The following is a 15,909-nucleotide window of genomic DNA, read 5'->3' as shown; positions in this document are numbered from 1 at the left end:
AATACCAAACTGATTTTTTTTTTTTTCAAATGTGATGAGAGGTTCAGAATTATCCTAAGTTTATGTGGAATGTCACATTTACTTAAGATAATTTAAGATGAACAACAAAGACTGTGGATTGAGACAGAGCTGTGGGAGATCATTTGCTAGAATGTCTCACTTTACATCAGCAGAACTGATTTCTCAGCATGTATTTATTATGTTGGCTTGACAAACAATTTAACAAACATAATCTGACAAACTTCTACCTATCTTTCTGTCTTTCATTCTTTCTTTCATCTATCTATCTATCTATCTATCTATCTATCTATCTATCTATCTATCTATCTATCTATCTGTACATCTGTCTGTACGTCTGTCTGTATGAATCTTCAAATCTCTCTTCAAACTTCTCAAACTATAAGTCCTACATAAACTCTTTTTGTTAAAAGTCTTTTTCCCTCAGGTTTGAGCAAGCCAACATTTATTCTAGTTTAATTAACTCTGGCTGGGAAGTACAGGTGCATATGACTTTGTGCAGGCGAGGTGCAGTGTGTGTGTGGACGAGTCCAGTGTACATACAGTGGATGTGGGAGGAGACAGGGGTGGAGTGGGCGGGTCACAGTCGGGTGAGTCGTTACCTGTGCATTCGCAGTGGGACGGGTGCAAGGCGGGGCTGCACTAGGATGGACTGCCGCCTCCCCTAAGAGAAATCACCGTATCTCATCAACACACGACAGGAGAAGAGGAGAGGAGAGAATCGTGTGTATGTGAGGGTGTGAGCCTGTCCAACAATCCCAGCAGGCAAAGGGAGTGTGTGTCTGTGAGACGGGATCGACATGCATGTGGAAATACGCACGCACTCACACAAAAACACATACAAATTCCCAGACGAACATTTAAATGTCCATCAAAACACACACACAAACCTGCCACATAAGTAAAGGGCAAACAAAATCTGTGCTGAAGCAATCAGTGCCATGTTGGTCATCATAATGATTTTGCAGCCAACATGCAGCTACAAGCTAAACAAAACTCTGCTCTACAAATACAACAGAATAATTCTTCAACTCTTACAATCCGAATAATCTGTGAACAGGGACATGCTACTGGCTTAATGCACCTGACATAATAAAAGTGGAAGGAAAAACGGCAGAACAAAAACAAACAGACAGCTTGTGAACGTCTGCCAAGCACATGAGCAAACACAGAACTGACAGAGACGCATCATTAAAACTACGGGACAGTTCAAAACCAGGGCGCTTTACAAACACAAACTTCTCTCTTGCTGAAATCAGAGTGGCTTTGGAAAAATATATAATCAGTTTTAATGCAGCATGAATTTTTATAATTATTTACCCTACCGGTCGTCAATAGTTTGGAATAATTCAGATTTTTTTGTATGTTTAAAGTAGGCTGCATTGATTTAATCAAAACTGCTGTAAAAAACGATAATACTGTGAAATATTATTACAATTGAAAAGAACTGTTTTCTATTTGAATATATTTTAAAAAGTAATTTATTCCTGTGATGAAATGTTGCATTTTCAGCATCATTACTCCAGTCTTTAGTGTCACGTGATTAAGCAGAAAAAATTTTGTCAACATTGATAATAATAAGAACCATTATTTATAATGGAGCATCAGTAATAACTGATAATGATAACCTGAAGTAATGGCTGCTGAAAGTTCAAAAATAAATTATTTTTAATATATTAAAATTAAATGCCATAATATAACATTTTATTATATTTTTTATAATATATAGCATAATATAAAATATAATTTTATAATATATTTATTATATGTAATAGTATATTAAATATATTCAAATAGAAGTAGTTTTACATTAGTAAAAAGATTTCACAATATTACAGTTTTTACTGTATCATTGATCAAATAAATGCAGCCTTGGTAAGCATAAGAGACTCCTTTCAAAAACATAAAAAAAACATATTTTAAACTTTTGACCGGCAGTGCAAAAAATACAAATATTGTGTTAAAATTATGTTTATTATTAACTGAATAGATAAAAATATTGAACTGTACAAATATGAAATGAATAGCTTTTTACAGATTTTTTTTAAACATTATTAAGTAAATTAATACTATTAGATTAATTAATAATATTAAATATTAAATGCATTTCTAAGAAGTACTTCAGGATAAAGGATGTTATAAGGCCCAGACAGAATCTTTTTTTTTCTTCTCACATTTGGGCAATCTAAATGTGTTAAATAGATGTTAAAAAGATGTTTCCTTCCGGAACCCTGCAGTTTCGCCTCTTCCACACATCTCCTGATGCCCACCTGAGCTTCATCTACAGAGCTGCTTTCTTTCACACGCTGATTGTATTCTGCAGGAGAATCTGTGCTGACAGCGCTGAACGTCTGCCTGCGGTTCTGTCCACTCAGCAGCTCTCCTGATCCCTCAGTTATACGTGCAGCAGCTCACTCGTTTGATCTTATCTTATCTCGTCAGGAAAGAAGATGATCGATTTTCTTCTTTTCAAAGTCAAATCAGAAGCCGATTTAGATCCAGCTGGAGCGTTTGCTCAGAGCGGTCGAGTGACGTGTGCACAGACTGCAACTGCTGAGAATTTGGTGTTTGTTGAAACATACAGAACAGCGATGCACCATTCATGAGAAATCAAAGCATAAAAAAGAAGCGGAAAAAGAAGGATGACGCATGGAAAGAAACATGAAGCATTTGACGTCCCTACAGGAGGTACTGGAGTTTAATGCTTGACTAAATATCTCTCCACTCGAGGTAAAGCGACACTGAGCAAATGATGCTTCAAAAATGCATTATGTATTGAAGTACTTGTATTTTTTGAACTATCCCATTGGAAAGATTTCTATAATATCTAAATTGTTTCTCCTAGACAGCAATAAGAATAAATGGAGAGCAAAAGGAGACTTTGGCCTGAGAAAAAAACCCTAAGAGTGTCTCAAACAGTGCTCAGATTTGCCAAGATATAAAATCTGCAATCAAATCTCAGAGATTTCAGAGATTTCTCATCAAGAGCAAATGATCTGAACTATGTTACATGAATTTTATAGCTTTATGTTTTTTCTTTTTGATAACAGATTTCTCATTGGTTCCTTCTAATGTGAAATACAGTACTGTAACATTCAAATGTTTTGGGCTAGCTTTCTCTGAAAGAAATTAATACTTTTATTCAGCAAGGATGCATTAAATCAACCAAGAGTGCCCATAAAGACATCTATGATATCAGAAAAAAATATATTTCAAATAAATGCTGTTCTTCTGAACTTTCTATTCATCAAAGAATAGATTATGAAAAAATGTTTTACACAAAAATATTAAACAGCATAAGTGTTTTCAACATTTATAATAATAAGACATGTTTATTAAGCAGCAAATCAGCATATTAGAATGATTTCTGAAGGATCATGTGACACTGAAGACTGGAGTAATGATGCTGAAAATTCAGCTTTGCGTCACAGAAATAAAATACATTTTAAAATATATTCCAATAGAAAACAGTTATTTTAAATTGTAATAATATTTCACAAAATTACTGTTTTTACTGTATTTTTTTTTTAATATTACAAAATCTTACCAAGGCCAAACTTAACAGACATTGGTGGTTAAATGTTAAAGTTTTGGGCTTATACAATTATTTATTTATTATTTATTTTCCCCTATTTTTTCAATGTATTGTTCTCAAAGTTAAAGTATGCTTTCATAATAGAATGCATTCTTATATATATATATATATATATAAAAAATATATATATATAATATAAAAATACACTGGAAAACTTGATGAAAAGTTGAAAAGGTGTAACATCTGAGCAATAAAATGCTCCTCTGAGATAGTCCAGCTTTAGCATCAGAATTCAGTGCTACTCTTCCTCAAGTGGATCAAATCTGTGATCTGTGAGTTCTGACCTACAAATCATCCTACATCAGCGATGGAAATCAGTCCTGTAAAGCATTCAGACAGGCAGAGCAAACGAGCAAAGGCATTCCGACATGAACATAGACAGACAGACACGCGAACAATGGACAGAACAGTCCAGGAGAGATCCAGAATGAGAAGACAGACCTGTTCTGCGAATATCCTGGGTTTGTGCTCAGGCACCACCCCTACCCTCAGCTCGTCTTCCACAGCCATGAGTCTTCACAGAAAACAAGAAAGCGAAGGAGAAAGAAAGGACAAGAAAGAGAAAGACATTATTAGTTCCAATGCACATTATTGAGATCAGACAATCAAAAATAAGTGTTAATCTGCCACAAATATCATCGATAAAAGCTTCGATTGTGGTATAAACTAGTAGTTTGGCTGATTTGGTCCAATCTGAACAGCATACTGTGAGAAATTCCATCAAAATATGTCTTGTTATGTCATATAATTACATATTTCCATCATCCCATGAGAATAAGTGAGCTGATAAATGAAAATGGGCCATGTTGTACGGCTTCCGCTCTTACTGGCAGCTTATTTCAGCAATTACACGCCATTGAAGTGGCCGCCAGTGCGCATCAAAGTGATGTTCGGCTTCATACACAAAACAGGGATGTTTTCATATCTCCACATGAACATTTCCTCTCTGGAAATCACATCAGATACTGTTTTTAGGCACAAGCGGCAGCAGAACAAACCACTTTAATAGGCCCAAAACTGGTGTGATTATCAAGTGAACTACGGTTTTCTAAGGAAAGATGTGTTTTGTGATGTCTGGTTTGATATATGTTGACAAGACAATATGTATGCATGATAGGGTGACTGACATTAAATGCATGCATTTGGTTTGAATATGAAAGGTTTCACTGGATAGTCGGTTCGGTGACAGTGTATGCTGATATGAAATAGTCATGAATTTAACATTTATTTATCGCAGAATAACTTACTCTAGACTTTAGCACAAGTAAATAATGAATTCCACAGTTTAGGTTTAAAAAAATGCGAGTGGATATTTTATTCCATTGATAAATGTACATATATGCTTGTACAAAATTGAAATGCAAAAGTAATAAAAAACAACAACAAAAACCAAAAGACAAATTTAGTGCTTCAGTACTGCTAAAAAAGACAGAAGCATGTTTATTTCAAGTCCGCTCACGTCTGTCACAACAACGTGATTTTTTATTAACAAAGGTCAGACAAAGGGTCATGGGGTCAGACACATTTCACAAGCAGAGGTCAGAAGGGTCACGAGATGGAATCATTAATAAACTTTCATTGTGCTATTTAACATATCAAGGCATATTTATTGCACAGTTTGGCTACAAGAATTAAATATATATCATCTCATATACAGAATATATATTATCTATGCTCTATATTTCTCAATAAATAGCTTTTAAAAGAATTTATAGGGAAGCAATGTCTTTGTTATTGGTTTCTAACAGTATAGAATGTTTAATACAGTCATTTTTGTACATCAATATCTGAAAGGCTAACAATGAAAGACTTAAAAAAGGCTTTTTTCCCCCAGTACAAACGTTCTATGTTCTTCTAAATTATTATTTATATCAACATCACATTACAAAAGAGATTTTCTAAGAATTCATTTCAGTCCTAAATTAATCCAGTATTTAAGTTTCTTGATCTATAATTCATATCTCTATGTTTATTTCACAAACAGCACCACACAAAATAAGATATTTATTTCACAGCGTGCCTGTATCACAACTCACTTACCTCATGTTTAATATTTTATACTGCATCTTCTGGACATTGTACATGAATCATAATACTGAAACATACTGAACACAATACTGATTTGTTGTGTTAATATTTATCTATGAAGGTGAAAACAAATCCAGGTCATATCCCCCCCCCCCAAAAATAAGGATTATATTTGCATAAAAAAATGAAGCTTATTTTGTATTTTGCACTGTGACACATTTTTTTTTACACTGATGTAATGAAATCAGCATCAATTTAAAGCAGCACAACAATTCTTATGATATACAAATACTTTAATTTAAGTAATATATATATATATAAATTCATAATTAAAATACAAATTAAATAATTTAAACAAAGTACCAAGATGATCGACCAAGTAGTCTGTGTGACATCAGTGGTTCAACTGTAAAGTTACAAAGCTACAAGAATACTTTTTTGTGGACGCACGTTCACAACAGTATCATGACGTGAGCGTGTGGCGGCGCCGGCGCTGACCCAGATCCGGCTACCGCCAGACCCGGAGATCGGCTGAATGGATTCGAAAACGGTAAAACTCAACTGTTTAACTCTAGGGGAGTTGGAAAATGAACCTATTTTCAAAAATAGTGGAGTGTTCCTTTAAAGTAATAATTTGCTTTTTTTTTTGGCGTGAAACATGACCTTGATCAGGTTTTGTGAGATTCAGCCATGAATTTCAATATTAGAAATCATATATGAGGCTTGTGTTTGCATATAAGCAAAGTTTCTGAAGTTTGGAAATATCCGTTTTTATTGCATATATCAAAACGAATGGTCTTGACACTGAAACTGATATTCCTGCAAGGCCTGAACAACTGAAAGCCAAATGTGATGAGGAGCGGTTGACACATGAGAGCGCTGTTCTTGTGACAGCACATAGAGATATGGAGAACATGAACATCTGAGATATGATCTCTTCTGATGTGTAAGACACTTCCATCACACAGTATGTTCCAGAACACAGTGAAGAGAGAAGTGCAGCAGAGAACTTGAACAGGCAGTTCAGGAAGAGAGGATTCTGGGTATTTTCAAGATTTCTGCTACAATTATTGATGGTTATTTGGAAGAGAAATCGCCAGCACCTTTTCTATTTTCAAGATAAACAGGTAGAAGCCAAATAAAGGCTTGTTTAAAAACATTATTATTGCATTACACTACCTCATCTCATTCTTAAACCTCTACTATTTATTTATATTTTATTTGACAATTTTTCCTTTTGTGTTCCACTGAAATATTAATATACAGGTTTGGAATGAGGAGGGTGAACAAATAATCACAGAATTTTGATTAATGGATGAACGATCCTTGAAAGAGCTTTTGCAATTTCTCTTTCGGAACAAGTTATTTAAACATTAGCAATTCATGAACCAACTTCTCTTTTCAGCTCAAGCACAGTCTGTCCATGTCAGGTTGTTTCCGCAGATGGCACCACACTTAAAATAACAAATATATATTGCAAACATACGACTGCCTCCATTACAAACACATCCCACTCATCCTGAGATCATTCCAGAGAGGTACTGCACTAATACACGTCAAGGAAGGAAGAGACTTGATGGTTTATATTTGTATGCCCTTTTGGGAGTAAGAACCCGGTCTCCCTTCACCATCTGAGTGTCTTGACTCCATGTCTTCATCCCTAGAATTGGATCGAAATAGCAATATACTCTGTGACACAAAATATGTGGTAAGTGCTGCATTACAGGAAGTTACAACATCATTTCATCAACTAGTGGGTGGGGTGATGTCATTTATAACAGTGAACAAAATATTGGAAGATGGGTCTCTGTAGATTCACAAAGCTGAAAATAATCCAAATAACAGAGTAATAAAAATGATGAAATGAAACAAAATAAAACAACAACAGGAAGGAAATGAACCCAGTTCATCAATTAAAAGTAGCTTTGTGATGACACACAACATGGCAATTACAAGACAAATCAACATAATTGGCAGTCGCTCTAGAAATCCCCTTATAAAATGTATAAAACATATACACACTGACCCTAAAAAGCATTTGGACATCTGTATCGTTCTAAAAAATGTCTGAATATCAAACGAAATATCAAATAATATAGTTTATCTACAAACAACAAATAATAAAAAAATTAGTTAATTAAAGTGTAAATTAAAACAAAAATTAAAATAATATTTTTAATAAAATTTTATAATTTAATAATTTATAATAAAACATAATTAAAATGTAAATTAATACTTTTATTCAGCAAGGATGCATTAAACTGATCAAAAGTGACAGTAAAAATTTTTTTTGAAAAAAAAATATATCATGGTTTCCACAAAAATATGAAGCAGCACAACTGTTTTCATCATTGATAAAAATCAGTTTCTTGAGCAGCAAATCAGCATATTAGAATGATTTCTGAAGGATCATGTGACACTGAAGACTGGAGTAACATATGAATACATTTTAAAATATATTAAAATAGAAAATAGTTATTTTAAGTTAAGTTAATATTTCACATTATTACATTTTTTACTGTATTTTTGAGCATAAGAGTCTTCTTTTAAAAACATTAAAACTTTTGAGTGTATTACGATAGTGTATATAGTGTTTTATCACTTGTCATGAAATGCTTTTCTTGAAAGGTGCGCTTGTGCTATATTTTTTTAATTAATGCCACTTTATTTGACATTTTAATCTTGTTTTCTAATGAAATGACATTCAGACATTTTTAAGTTTGGTTTAAATATACAAATACTTTTTCAGGCCACTATTTCTAAACAGCATTACTGTACATAAGGGGTCTTTGTCAAATGAATTTAGAAGGAACCGAAGTAATTACACAGCGAGCGTGATCACATGACCACCGCTCAATGTTTCTCCAGCCTTTTTTTTTTCATATTACCTGTCAATAATTCCTTTAATTTGGTTGTCTTTCTCCATCTGCTGCTGTCTCAGTCTCCTCTCGCTGTTCTCCAGTCGGCTCTGATACTGCAGCAGGATTTTATTGGTCTGCTGCTCCTGAGTTAACATCCTCCTCTCGTACTCCTCCAGCTTGCGGTGTGACATCATCAGACGCTCCTTCAGAGAGTTGATCTCCTCCTCGTATTCACGCACCTGCGTCCAGAGAAAAGATGAAGACAGCAGGCCTGTTATCAGAGCAGATGTTACCCTCATCTTGATGGCTGCCTTGAGACAGTAAGGTAAGAGGTAGGTGAGTGAGTATCTAAAAGTGTCAAAAAGTTTTAAAAGTATCAAATTACATAAAAAAAAATAATAATAAAATAAAATTATGTGAATTAAATGAAAGTAAAAAAATAAATGTATTAAAAGTGTTCAAACATTAAATAATTGTTTAAAAATTATAATTTACAAGATATTATCCACTAAAAGGCTTTAATAAAATGTAAAACTACTATTAAAATCTGCAACAACAGAATAAAGAAAAAAGAGTTGTGTATTAAAAGTATTAAAAGTAAAAGTCAAATTAAAAGTTTGAATTAAAAGTAAAAAAATATATAAATTAAATAAAAGTAAAAGTAAAAATAAAAGTATCAAAAATAGTTACAAATTAATTGAATCTTTTTGTGAAAATTATAATTAACAAGATATTATCCATTAAATGGCTTTAATAAACTTTTAAAATATTATTAAAATCTGCAAAACAAAGTATTCAAAGTCTTAAAAAGTATTAAAAGCACATACAAGTATTAAATAAAATTAAAATTATAAAATTAAAATTCAATAAAAAATGTAATGAAAATGAATTATTTAAAATGAATTATTTAAAAATAAAATAAAGGTAAAAAATGAAATAAAAGTATTAAAAAATAAACCGAATAAGTTGTGAAAACTACAAGTAACAAGATATTATCTATTAAATGGATTGAATAAACTTTCAAAATATTAATGAGATATGCAAAAATCTGCAAAACAAAGTATTCAAAGTCTTAAAAAGTATTAAAAGCACATACAAGTATTAAATACAATTAAAATTATAAAATTAAAATTAAATAAAAAATGTAATGAAAATGTATTATTTTAAAATAAAGGTAAAAAAAAATGAAATAAAAGTATTAAAAAATAAACCAAATAAGTTGTGAAAACTACAAGTAACAAGATATTGTCTATTAAATGGATTTAATAAACTTTCAAAATATTAATAAGATATGCAAAAATATCAAATCAAATGTTGAGACAGTAAGGTAATAAAGTACTCCTAGTGTACAGCTTTGGTGAGAGACTAACTAAAAGTGGTGGCACTCGGGGCCAGCTCCAGGCATGGGCAGGGGTGGGCTAAGCCCACCCAAATGACAGTCTTGCCCTCCCAATCAGAATTAGATAAAGATTGCATTAATTATTTTATGCAGTAATTAAAACCAATCCGAAGTGGACTGTATTTTAAGAAGTTTAAGATATAGCTGGAGACTGCCCCAACAATCATAAAATAACACCAGAAAATTGCAGCATTTTTCTTTTATTAACTGAATGCAAGGAGCTTCAGTCTGTTGCAGAAAAGCAGAGGCTGAGGACTAGTGAAAACGGGCAGAGATATCACGGGGAGTTTGTGAGCTACGGGGAGTTTAATAGGCTACATGGATATGTATCATAGCCTACCACTGAAATTACCTGAGCAGTTTTAATGGTTTAAAGAAAACCCCACTCATACAATATGCATGGACATACATTGCATGGACGGGGCAAGAGCATAATATAAACATCTAAAATGCATGTAGGCTATACAGAGATATCACGGGGAGTTTGTGAGCTACGGGGAGTTTAATAGGCTACATGGATATGTATCATAGCCTACCACTGAAATTACCTGAGCAGTTTTAATGGTTTAAAAAAAAACCCACTCATACAATATGCATGGACATACATTGCATGGACGGGGCAAGAGCATAATATAAGCATCTAAAATGCATGTAGGCTATACAGTTCAGTTGAAAGCTTACCACTTTTGGCTTATTGTTGCTGTTAATGCTGAATGTAAGAATGAAAACTGAAAGTAAAGAGCTTGTGGGATGAAAGTTGTGATCGTTACTATAGCAACAGTCGGCTCAAAACGTAGTGTCCCCCTTCTATGACATAAACGACCAAATAGGCTATCCAGTGATGCAAGCTATTTATGCTTTTTTTTTTTTTTGTCAAATTCCGTAGTTTTGAATGGAAAGTAGGTCTGCCATTTACACGATTCATGTAATTCATAATGACGACAATAGCATTTTTCTGTTTTGCGTTTTCAGCAATACAACTGAAATTGAATGGGTGCATATTTGAAAATAAAAATCTTATTTGCAGTTCAGATTGATTACTTTACAAAAATTCTTATTCTTGTTCTTTTACTCTTCTTTTAATTTATTCCCCTAAATCCATTTAAATCCTTTATTTATTTAGTTTCTTTAAATAAATACCATTACCATAGTGGTCTGGTCTTTATATTTTCTTCAAAACAATTGGTCCCTCCAATGTTCTAGACATGATTATGGCCTTGTCTGGTATAAATAAAAAAGTTAGTTGAAAAGAGTCAACAGTGTAGAAACAATGATCCAGAGAAAGAGAACAAAGAGGGCTTTTTTTTTTACTATTCAATAAAGAAAAAAAATATATTTGCTGTGAAAGTACATGATATTCTAGGGTGCCCATGAAAGCTTTTTTCAGTGTACATATACTGTAATATGGTTAGTATAGCATAGTTAATACAGCAATATCTGCAGTATAAATATCTTCTAGACCATGTGATGATATGACGACTAAAAAATGCCCACCCAGTATATCTGCCAGCCCACCCTTCTATAGCTGTCAAGAACCGGGCCTGATTTTTTTACTATTTACCTCCCAAACTCTGGAACAATCTAGCTAACACTGTTCGGGAGGCAGACACACTCTGTCAGTTTAAATCTAGATTAAAAACCCATCTCTTTAACTTGGCTTACACATAACACACTAACACATTTATATAATTCAAATCCGTAAAAGGATTGATTGGCTGCATTAATTAGGTCAACCAGAACCAGGAACACTTCCCATAACACCCAATGTACTTGTTACATCGTTAGAAGTATGGCATCTACGCTAATATTAGTCTGTTTCTTTCTTATTGTCTTTTTTTTTTTTTGTCAAATTCCGCAGTTTTGAATGGAAAGTAGGTCTGCCATTTACACGATTCATGTAATTCATAATGACGACAATAGCATTTTTCTGTTTTGCGTTTTCAGCAATACAACTGAAATTGAATGGGTGCATATTTGAAAATAAAAATCTTATTTGCAGTTCAGATTGATTACTTTACAAAAATTCTTATTCTTGTTCTTTTACTCTTCTTTTAATTTATTCCCCTAAATCCATTTAAATCCTTTATTTATTTAGTTTCTTTAAATAAATACCATTACCATAGTGGTCTGGTCTTTATATTTTCTTCAAAACAATTGGTCCCTCCAATGTTCTAGACATGATTATGGCCTTGTCTGGTATAAATAAAAAAGTTAGTTGAAAAGAGTCAACAGTGTAGAAACAATGATCCAGAGAAAGAGAACAAAGAGGGCTTTTTTTTTTACTATTCAATAAAGAAAAAATATATATTTGCTGTGAAAGTACATGATATTCTAGGGTGCCCATGAAAGCTTTTTTCAGTGTACATATACTGTAATATGGTTAGTATAGCATAGTTAATACAGCAATATCTGCAGTATAAATATCTTCTAGACCATGTGATGATATGACGACTAAAAAATGCCCACCCAGTATATCTGCCAGCCCACCCTTCTATAGCTGTCAAGAACCGGGCCTGGTGGCACTACAAAAATTCTGGGATCGTTTACTTAATCTTACTCCAAAATCCTTTCTTTCTTCTGTAAAATATAAAAGGGACCATTTTGAAGGCACGATATTCTTCAAAAACTCATCTTTTGTGAGAAATAAAGACTAAGAGTAAATAATGACTGTTTTCATATTTTTGTAGCTCAGCCGTTTTCGAAACAGTGTGGTTTTTTCAGTAATGAGAAAGCAAGCATGATTTTGCTCCCTACAGCTTCTCCGCAAGGAATGTGTCATTCATGCATGAAAATGTTGCCTAGGTGGGCAACTACAGTCAATGCAATCTAGCAAAATTCTCCTTTCAAACCACACAGGAATGAGAAAATGTATTTTTCAAACAAAAGAAATGCTGATTCATAGCTGAATATGAAACTGCCCTTTAATAGGCACACTGTGAAACAATGAAAAAAGGTTGCGTGTCACCTCTACACAAATTTCCACAGGGGAGAACAGAGGGTCAAGGGCAGCCAGGACGTATTGATTGAAAGCCCATGCTGCTCTCTCCAGGAGTCTGTTTACCGCAAAAGGCTGCTCATGTTCATTTGATATTTAAATAATGCATAAATGAGGCTGCCAGCACCATCTGTTACAGAGGTGAAAGACATGATATGCATTTCCTTGGCACTTGTGTGCTGAGGTGGGAGACACAAGTGCACTCTGCAGTCAACTGAGGGTCTTGTGGTGTATTTGCATAAGGACAGAGACAAGAATCAAGCTCGAGTTTGAACTAAGAAACAGTCTGAAAACAGTCAAAAACGGACAGTTCGCCCAAAAATGAAACTTTCAAGTTGCTCCAAACCTGTATGAGTTTCTTTCTTCTGTTGAACACAAAAGAAGATATTTGGAAGAATGTTGAGAACCAAATTGACTTCCACAGTATTTTCTTCCATATTATAGAAGTTAATGGCTACTGGCAACTGTTTGGTTACCAACATTTTTCAAAATAGCTTCTTTTGTGTTCAACAGAAGAAAGAAATTCATACAGGTTTGGAGCAACATGAGGGTGAGTAAATTACACCATTTTCATTTTTGGGTGAACTATCTCTTTTTTCACCCCGATGTGAACACATCTAGTAGAGCAAGAGAGAAACACACCCTGTCCAGACGCGACTCGTCCATGCTCTTTGAATACTCCTTGAGTTTGTATTCTTCTCTGTCGATGCGGGAGCTCTCTATGTCAGCAGAAAGATGGGGCATGTTGGACACCCAGGCGACCGTTCGCTCAGAGGCAGGGGTCAAAGGGTTGAGAGTGGATGGAGATTGGGAAGAGCCCTGAGGAAAAGAACACAAGAGCATGTAAGTGTGGAAACAGACGTTTGGGTTGCATCTTTAATATTTAGACTACACAGTTTGAGGTTGGTTAGATTTTTAATGTTTTTGTTTAATATTATTTCAACTTCAAAAAATATATATCGTAAAATGCAATTTATTCCTGTAATGCAAAGCTGAATTTTCAGCATCAGTCTTCAGTGTCACATGTTCCTTCGGAATTCATTCTAATACGCTGATTTGCTGCTCATTTCGAATTATTATCAATGTTGAAAGTTTATTGTTGCTGCTTAATATTTTTTGAAAACTGTGATGCATTTTTTCAGGATTCTTTGATAAATAGAAAGTTTGAAATTTGAAATATAAATCTTTTGTAACATTATAAATGTTGTAGCCTACTGTCACTTTTGATCAATTTACCGTGTCCTTGCTGAATAAAAGTTACATTTTTTTTTTAAAGAAAATTATTAAGTATGCTGATTAATTTTGTTATGCTACTACCTAGGGCTGGGCGATATAGCTAAAAAATATATCAACGATATGTTTCATATCGTTCGGTATCGATAATTATTGACATTTTTTATAACCCTTTTTAAATCAGAGCAATATAATTTTTTTTTTTTTAATTTAACCACTGTATTTTTAATTTGCCCACTTTATTAAGACAAACAACAAATATATATATTATTTTTAAACAGTCAAACACAAAATAAATGTGACGAGAGGGGCAGGGCCGAGAGCCGTGGGAACGGAGCGAGGCCGGTGGAGTAAATGCTAATGCTAGTCAGCAGGTTGAAGCGACCCCAATAACGTGATATTTAGGCCCTGGAATGTGAATTGTACCAGGAGAACCCCGGCAAAAAAAATTGTATTTTACCCCCCAAACGCGATTTTTACTGGGGGACCCCTCGAAAGCAATTGGGATAGTTTTGAGTAGTAATTGGGCGGGTTTTGTAGCGAAAACCTGGCAACCCTGCACCAGACAGAGCTGTCGGCGATTCTTGCTATTGTAAAGTCATGCAGTGTGTAACCTCCTGTCGTTGTTCTCGATCACACAGATTGCATTTAAAAACATATGAGACACAGTGAAATGAAATAAACCTTCAAAAATTCGTGTCGCGTTTTCTAGACGTTAAAACTGTTTTAACTTTGCATGACTTTCTTTGCATCTCTTGCATGAGACGCGAGTGCAGCAGTCATATTTGTCCGTCTAAAAATGTGCTGAATATGCGTTCTGTGTGAATGGCTTGGTTTCGGTTTTAACCTAATCAAGATCTTCTACGCATTGAGCTACTATATTTCTCTAATATTTTGAACGAATAACACAGCAGCGGCGCGTCTCGTGGGCTAGACTAACAAAACATTAAAATGCAACGTCACTTACATCATCATCACCGCATCTCGCGCACCACTGATGACGCTCCCTGACGCACTCCTAACATTCGATTGTAGCATTTTTGCTAATATTACTAATATTGACTAATATTCTTTTTTTTTATTCACAATCTCCTCATCACAGGCAGGCACAGCACTCAATTCAGCATGTGTTCCATGTTTGTGTGAGCTGTCTGCGTCACTCATAACACGTGCCTATATCGTGCGCTATATCGAAAATTTTTATATCGTTATCGATGAAGGTGTACCGTCGATAAATATCGATACCGTTTTATCGCCCAGGCCTACTATTACCAATTAAATTATAGTGCTTTCAGCTCCATTTAACACATTTTACCAGGTTTGAATCCATTTCACATAATTCTGATAATTTTTCTCTAAAATCTGCCCAAAAATAGTCCCTGTGCAGCATCTTCTTGTAGCAAAATAAACGTATTTAAATAATGAGATTTAATACTATGTTTTTCATTTAGATGAATAAATTATAGTGTTTTTTGTTTGTTTTAGTAGATGTATTTATTATAAATATAAGGTGTTTTGCAGTGTTAATGAGATTCTCATTTTTGTGGGTCATAAATATAGCTTTTTTTGAATTTGTAAAAATTATAGCAAACAAGATATTAAATGGCTTTAATAAACTTTCAAAATATTATTAAAATCAGCAAAGAATAATTGTGAAAAACTCCCTGTGTGGCATTTTATATCTTTTTATAGTGAAATAAATATTTATTTAAATAACCACATTTATAACTACGTTTTCCATTCAGACTGATAAATTGTGGCGTTCGTTTGTTTTACTAGT

The 15,909-nt window shown here is 33.7% G+C and overlaps 1 protein-coding gene across 1 annotated transcript in view; it reads right to left on the bottom strand.

The window, feature by feature from the left end:
• The window catches only part of LOC107665647 (ras/Rap GTPase-activating protein SynGAP-like), a 116,718-nt gene that overhangs the window by 4,692 nt on the left and 96,117 nt on the right, over positions 1-15,909 (bottom strand). Inside the window, exons 20-22 of the mRNA XM_016456614.1 lie at positions 13,539-13,715; positions 8,530-8,741; positions 4,055-4,127 (exon numbers count right to left, since the gene is read on the bottom strand). Coding sequence (XP_016312100.1) covers positions 4,055-4,127; positions 8,530-8,741; positions 13,539-13,715 — 462 coding nt within the window. The remainder of the gene's footprint in view (positions 1-4,054; positions 4,128-8,529; positions 8,742-13,538; positions 13,716-15,909) is intronic.

The sequence above is a fragment of the Sinocyclocheilus anshuiensis genome, unplaced genomic scaffold (genome assembly GCF_001515605.1).
Source record: "Sinocyclocheilus anshuiensis isolate Anshui unplaced genomic scaffold, SAMN03320099.WGS_v1.1 scaffold980, whole genome shotgun sequence".
Lineage (NCBI taxonomy): Eukaryota > Metazoa > Chordata > Actinopteri > Cypriniformes > Cyprinidae > Sinocyclocheilus > Sinocyclocheilus anshuiensis.
The sequence above is the reverse complement of the archived record's forward strand: the minus strand, read 5'-3'. Positions and strand labels throughout refer to the sequence as shown.